The sequence below is a fragment of the Hevea brasiliensis genome, chromosome 16 (assembly GCF_030052815.1).
Source record: "Hevea brasiliensis isolate MT/VB/25A 57/8 chromosome 16, ASM3005281v1, whole genome shotgun sequence".
In the NCBI taxonomy this organism is placed as follows: domain Eukaryota; kingdom Viridiplantae; phylum Streptophyta; class Magnoliopsida; order Malpighiales; family Euphorbiaceae; genus Hevea; species Hevea brasiliensis.
The window spans coordinates 56,022,071-56,028,884 of NC_079508.1; the positions used below are offsets into that span (position 1 = coordinate 56,022,071).

The 6,814-nt window shown below is 34.5% G+C and overlaps 1 protein-coding gene and 1 pseudogene across 1 annotated transcript; one reads left to right on the plus strand and one right to left on the minus strand.

The window, feature by feature from the left end:
* Window positions 1–2,340: 2,340 nt before the first annotated feature.
* LOC110635244 (pentatricopeptide repeat-containing protein At5g59600) lies at window positions 2,341–4,880 on the minus strand. Its single transcript, XM_021784493.2, has one exon. It carries the CDS (start codon window positions 4,302–4,304, stop codon window positions 2,658–2,660), a length of 1,647 nt encoding a protein of 548 aa, XP_021640185.2. The 5' UTR covers window positions 4,305–4,880; the 3' UTR covers window positions 2,341–2,657.
* On the plus strand, window positions 4,619–6,814 carry LOC110636241 (uncharacterized; annotated as a pseudogene).

Consider the following 6,814-nt stretch of genomic DNA (forward strand, 5'->3'; position numbering starts at 1 on the left):
TATAGGCCCTCCTGTGTATTGAATGGTGTTGTCATTCTATATTCTTTGGAGTTGTCTTGAAAGTGAGCTGATTAGTTAGTTACATACCTCTGTTCAAACCAAAGGTTTCTAGTTTACTGGAAGCATTTTAAATTTGTGGGAAAGTTTACTTATGGAAGATCTTAGTGTTAAATAAAGTTATCTGTATATGTAAATATATAGTGCTATATTTGAATTTTCTTTGTGCATTAATGATGAGGGTGTTGCATATTTGCTGTTCTTTGGTCTTAAAGGCAAGAATTTGGGATTTAATTTGTAGTTTGTGATAGAAGCGCACAGTGGCGCCTCAAAAGGTGGTTTTAACTAATTTAGACTTGGGCTGCATGTATGGAATAATGTATGAAAAGCTTATTTGTTGAAGCTACGGGCGCTTAAGGCCATGGTGTGTCATGGTATGCCATTGGATGGCTGAATTCTTGTTAGTATCTGTTGGAATTGATGAGATTTTACTTTAATTCATGGTGATTGATTAGCTTAATTAGTGCTTGTATTAAGGAGTGATTTATGAAATGCCATACTTTTTATATCTTCCATTATAAATATGGGCTCTTATATATTTTGCCTAACACAAGTAAATGAAAATGTAATCCTTCGAGGTTCATTCTAATTCTCTCCCTTCCTCTCCCATTTCTTCTTTCTAATTAAAAACTCAACAGTATCTATAGAGGCAGCCAACAGCAATATTTGATATTCAATGGCTTAAAAATGAATAGGCCAGATTGCTGTATAGTGCCGCTAGTACACTATTTATGTTGTCTATCAAATGTTTTCATGTACCTTGATCTAACACTTGATAATTCACTTTGCTTCTGATTTTGCTTGTTAACGAGACATTTCTTGTAATTTATTTTTGGCAAATCTTTTTGTTATTGTTATTATTATAATTTTGGCTCAAAAATAATATGCAGCTTTATAGTTCATCTAGACATCTTTATCACACTTCTTCATTGCATTTCTTGTTTTGAATTTGATTATTGTATTGGAGTTGAATTGTTACAGCAGAATAACATCCAGCCCTACTGTGTGGTTCAAATAATTTCAATTGCTCTAAGATCTCTTTGGCTGCAACTATGTACAGAAACACTGTAAGGTTGGAGTTCCATTATTCTGGTTTGGCTGACCGTTTTCTAGTTGTCTCTCGTGTGGGCAATGCGTCTGCTCCTGCTTTTGCAAAATTAGATAGGATGAATGAACCTGAGCTGATTTGGATTGAAGGATGCCTTCCATCCGTTCTGCCTTTGTTAAAGCTTGATGTTATTCCTTTTTCCTGGTGGAATGAATTCTGTTTTTTTCTTAAAAAGAAAAAAGAAAAAGAGAGAGAATAAGGAGTTGTGCGTACAGGAACTAAAGAAAATTTAGCTATGGCCTATGGATAGCGAATGAAGCACTTTTGCCATTAACGTGTCTGGAATGGCGTAGGACCAAATGTCTTTACTTCTATACATATAAATATAAAATCGTCCAATAACATTTCTTTGATTAAAATGAGAAAGTTTTTGTTCTTTATTCCTTTGTTTGTTTATTTTGTTGATCTCTGGTACTTTATTGCCATTATAGAGGAAGCGTAAAAGCAGTACAGAGTTGTACTCTTGTCCAAAAGTTCCAAACAGATTAGTCTCCTCACTCCTTTGTTAAAAAGAAAAAAAAAATAATCTCCTCAACTTTCAAAAGCTGTTGGACACGGACGAAGTGAAGTACAATGCCAAAACAGATAATTCAAGTAGGGAGGAAGTAACCAAGCTCAATCTCTCTTTTTTCTTTTTTATTCATTAAATCAAAGCTTTATGGATGGGTTTTCGTCAAATTGTTAACAATTTGCTGTTGGATTTCTGTTTAACTTCCCTCATCGATTAAAAGAGAAGAGAGAAGGATTTTGCTTTTTTTTTTTTTTTTAAGGAAAGGGTCTTCTTAATTTGTAAAACTTAGCTATTGTAAGTGAAAAAAGTAAATTTTAAAATTTTTTTAATAATAAAATAAAATTGAAAGATGAGATTAAAATAATCCTTAAAATTAAGAAAAATTTACATTAACTTATTTTATAATGGAATCGTGAGAATTCAAATCTTACCCTTGTCAGTGACCAGAATTTAATACTTCCCCTTTTTTTTCGCATTTTTATTTATTAAAATTTTTTTTAGAATGAATTTAAAATAATACCATTTTATATATTATTTCAAATTCCCATTCATCACATTTATGATTCTAATATATATTTACGACTCTATTCAATTAAATGAACATATACTTTTATCTATATTCAAATAACATATTTCTAATTTTCCCAACTAAATACGAGGTAAATTTCATTGAAATGCATGGAAATTTATCTCAAGTATTAAATCCTTCTCAATACGTTGCATTGATTATTGAATACAAACTCCCAAAGCCATAATCCGATAGCCAATTCCACCTGCTAAAGTTTTCCCACCCTGATGGATCCAACTTTTGGGTAGATAATTAAAAAAAGAAAAAAGGAGCCAAATATGCCCTAAGATCCCCTGAAGGAAGCAGTAAAACCCAGGAAGGCACTAAGCCGAAGCAGGGTATTGCACAAACAATCCAAGAATTTTCTCAATTCCAGGCTAAGGATTGGGGCAATTCTTCCTCAGAATCCACAGTTATCTGGCAGCCTCTATCCAACTGCACCCAGAAAATCTTCCCATCTTTTTTCTTTTTATCAGATTCTTGAACTTTGCAACATTTTCCCAACAGTCAGTATCAGCATATAAATTTGACAGAAGCATATCATTTCCAGCATTCCAAGGCTCAAGCTCGGCCAAATGCCTAGCTGCTATCTCAGCAAGATCTACATCTCCATGATTCCGACATGCCCCTAATAATGCTCCCCAAACAAATAAATCAGGCTCAACAGGCATCGTCTTAATCATATCATAAGCCTGGGATAATTTTCCAGCTCTACCAAGTAGGTCAACTATGCATGCATAATGCTCCAATCTTGGAACAACATTGTACTTCTCTTGCATCAAAAGAAACAAACTTTGTCCAAGTTCAACCCTTCCAGCATGGCTACAAGCAGTGAGGACAGCGGTGAAACTCAAGTGATCAAGCTTCTTTCTCTCTACCTTCTCCATCTGATTAAAAAGCTCAATAGCTTCATTGCAGTACCCGTGATTTGCATATCCAAAAATCATTGAATTCCAAGTAGCTGTGTTTCTTTCAGGCATCTTATAAAACAATACCATTGCTTCAGATATAAAACCACATTTGGCATACATGTCAACAAGAGCACTCCTTACATATATGTCCTCTTCAACTCCAATCACCACTGCATACCCGTGTACCCCCCTCCCAAGCCTCACATTTGCCACAGTTGCACAAGCAGGTAAGAGGCTGCTAATAGTTGCAGAACTTGGATAAAACCCATGTTGCAACATTTGTTTAAATGTATCAAAAGCCGCCTCAATCTGAAAATTCTGCACCAACCCTGAAATAACCGAAGTCCAAGAGAAGACATCAGGCTTCACACCATTCATAAGCATTAATTCAAACACCTTTAAAACCATTACTTTGTCACATGCTTGTGCAAACCCTGAAATTAAGGTATTCCAAGTTACCACATTAGGCTTAATATCCAACATTTGCATTTTCTCCACCAAAACAAATCCATCCTTAGCCAAACCATGTTGAGCATAACCTAAAACCATGACATTTAATGCCACCAAGTCTTTCTCTTCCATCCTATCAAACACTTGCCTCGCCTTTTCAACTTGCTTGCATCTAGAATACATATCGATTAATGCACTAATGACAAAAACATCAGACTTAAATGATGACTTTAAAATCACAGAGTGTAATATCTTCCCAGTTTGCAAATCAAACAAACGACCACAAGCTTTAAGAACACTCGGAATAACAAACTTATTAGGCCCTAATCTTTCATTCTGCATTTCAGAAAAGACGGTTAAAGCTTCCTGATAAAAATCACATCGAGAGTAGGCACCAATGAGCACGACCCAACGGTGGATGTTTGATTTGGGAATTTCATCGAACAGTTTACGAGCGTCAGATAACTGTTTAATCTCAGTATAAAAATAGATGAGCCTGGAGGCAAAACGAGTTGAAGAAGCTAAGCCGTTTATAATCAAGTGGGCGTGCAGCTTTTTTCCTTGATGCGAGGCTCGAGAACAAGCTAAAGTTTGGATGAGTTGAGAATAGAAATCTGGTGATGATTGAAATAAACGGTATATGATTGTGATTTTAAATTGGGGTGTACGAAATATCGGGCAACTGGAAAGATGAAGCATTGCAGCTTCATTTCAATTTCAGGAGACCAAAAACGTATCAGCGGTTGAAGCAAGCCACATCCATCATCTTCATCTCTTATATAATTTATTATAAAATAACCTAATTTGAAAAACGACATGTCTTAGCGAGAATCTCTTAACTTGATGAGTGATCCAGATACCATACATGGTTGTTATTTTAAGAACATGTACGGATTTACTTCCTTCCCCTCCAATACCACATAATCCTTCCTGGCTGCTTTACCATTCCTCAAGATCACTCCTTTCCTTGCAAAACCAGGCAGGCCCATTTATACCCACTTGTAGATATAGCTATGGAGGTGATTTTACCATTTTTTTTTTGTTCCTCAAACATTTGACTCCAATCTTGTAGAATTTCAAGAATAGTAGATCAAATAATCTTACTCTTTTGAGAGCTAGTCGTAGAGAGTCTCCTTAAGAAGTTCCAAGTGTGTCTCCTCCTGCAACTCCTGATGAAAAAAGGCTTATAGGAAACTTGCTTTACCTGGATCCTTGGCAGAGGAAATGAAGAGAAATTAAAGATAGGGATCGGAGAGAAAAAGAAATGAAGGTAAATTTACCCTATATTGTTGGATAGGTTACTATAACAGCGGAGAAATATAATTTTTTTTGTTGAAAAAATAATTATTATATTTTTATTTTTTTTTATATTTATATATTTATATTGTAAAAGGATATTTAGTTATTCTACTCATTAATTCTTTTCATTTTTCATCATTTTAGAGAGAAATATTTATTGTTAAAATTTTTCTTCATTTCTCCTCTATTTTCTTCCTTTCTCGTCAATTCTCTCCTCAGTTTGATGTACAAACAAAGGAATTTAAAGAAATAAATTTTTTTCTTTTCTCTTTTCTTCGTTTCTCTCAATCCAAACAAAGAGTTAAGTATTATCCTAATGTAAATAAGGAGATATGCAGATGTCGTCCTTAATTGTTCCTTAATTGTCGATTCTTTTTTTTTTTTTTTTCAATTATATAGAATTTAATTGTGTTTATCAAGTTTGATTAGTTTTGTCTAGTTTACTTTGGCTTAGTTATATTGATTATATTGAATCTTGAGGATATTGGATATGATTTATGTCATTTCTCTTCTTTCTTTTGAAGGGAAAATCATCAAAAACCTTGCTATGTGGTTTAGCTTACTTATGTAGCATTTGACATTCAATTAAAAATAATCCACGCTATCAAGGGGAAAACCCCACTTTACTGTCGGAATAAAACAACAGGACCCTTTTATTAACAAATTAAATCACAAGATCATACTTGAATTACATTCTTTGCTAGAGAAGGGAAATCGTCGGAGGTCATTTGGTTAACCGAAAACCTCTAGCGTAGTTGTTTATCGAGCATTTTAACGCAAAAGCTTATTTAACCTGGTTGCTGCTGAATGGATTTAAGGGTCTTATGAGCACTTCCTCTATGATTATATGGATGTGGACACAAGATTGGAGGAAATCAATCCCGCAATAGCAATCTTTGAAGGAATTTTTATATTTCTGGCTAAATGTTGCATTTATACATAAACACATACTGTATTCATGACCCTTTTTAATGAAGAATCTGAAATGGGTATTTCAGTAGGTCACTTGTTGAAGTTGCAAACCATTTCTAATGTATGGTGATTGGTTCTCTCTCAAAAATTTCTGGTGGACAAAAAAATGCTCAGGAAAAATTTATGGGGATTAAGCATGCATACAACACATTACTTAACTCTGAATCTCGGAGGAAGTATGGTGCTGGAAATTCATAATCAGGCATTGGGATAAGTCAAAGCAGGAATACCCAAAATGAAGAAGAGTTCTGGATTAGGTATAACTAATAAACCTATACCCAAAATGAAGAAGAGTTCTGGATTAGGTATAACTAATAAACCTACAAAAATCTTTTTGATTATTTAATATTTAACTCCAGTCCTCTTTTGTACTTATTATTTACTTGTATTGGTGTTACAGGGGACTTCTTTAGAGATCTCCAAGAAGAATTTCAGAATTGAGAGGCCAGTGCTTCATCACAAGGAAACCGAAGAGGCTATGGGAGGAATTAGCGGAACGCCTGTGGTGTCTTTCGTACTTTTAAGTGTGTAACTTACCAATTTCCTTACATGTTGGTCACATGAATTATTCACTAAAACATTTGTGGTGCCTTGACTCAAGAGGGAACAGCCTCACCTGTTTTGTATTTTCTCTCTTGGCAGGAAATTGGAGAAGAATTTGTGGAATTTCTAAAGAAGGAGCTTAACATAACAGATACCGAGGTTGAAGCAAATGATTATAGATCTCCAATAGATGGTTCATTTTCTGCTTCTGAGACGAAGAGAAGATGATGAATTCAAAATTAAGACGGCAAGGGTAGCAGCATTAAAGATAACATCGATGAGGTTGAAGCTATTCTTGCTAAGCTGAAGAAGGATTTGGGATTGTAGGCTAGTACTGTGGATGTGGTCGGTTGAATAATCAAAATAAAAACAGTAAATCCTAAAATCTTGATTTG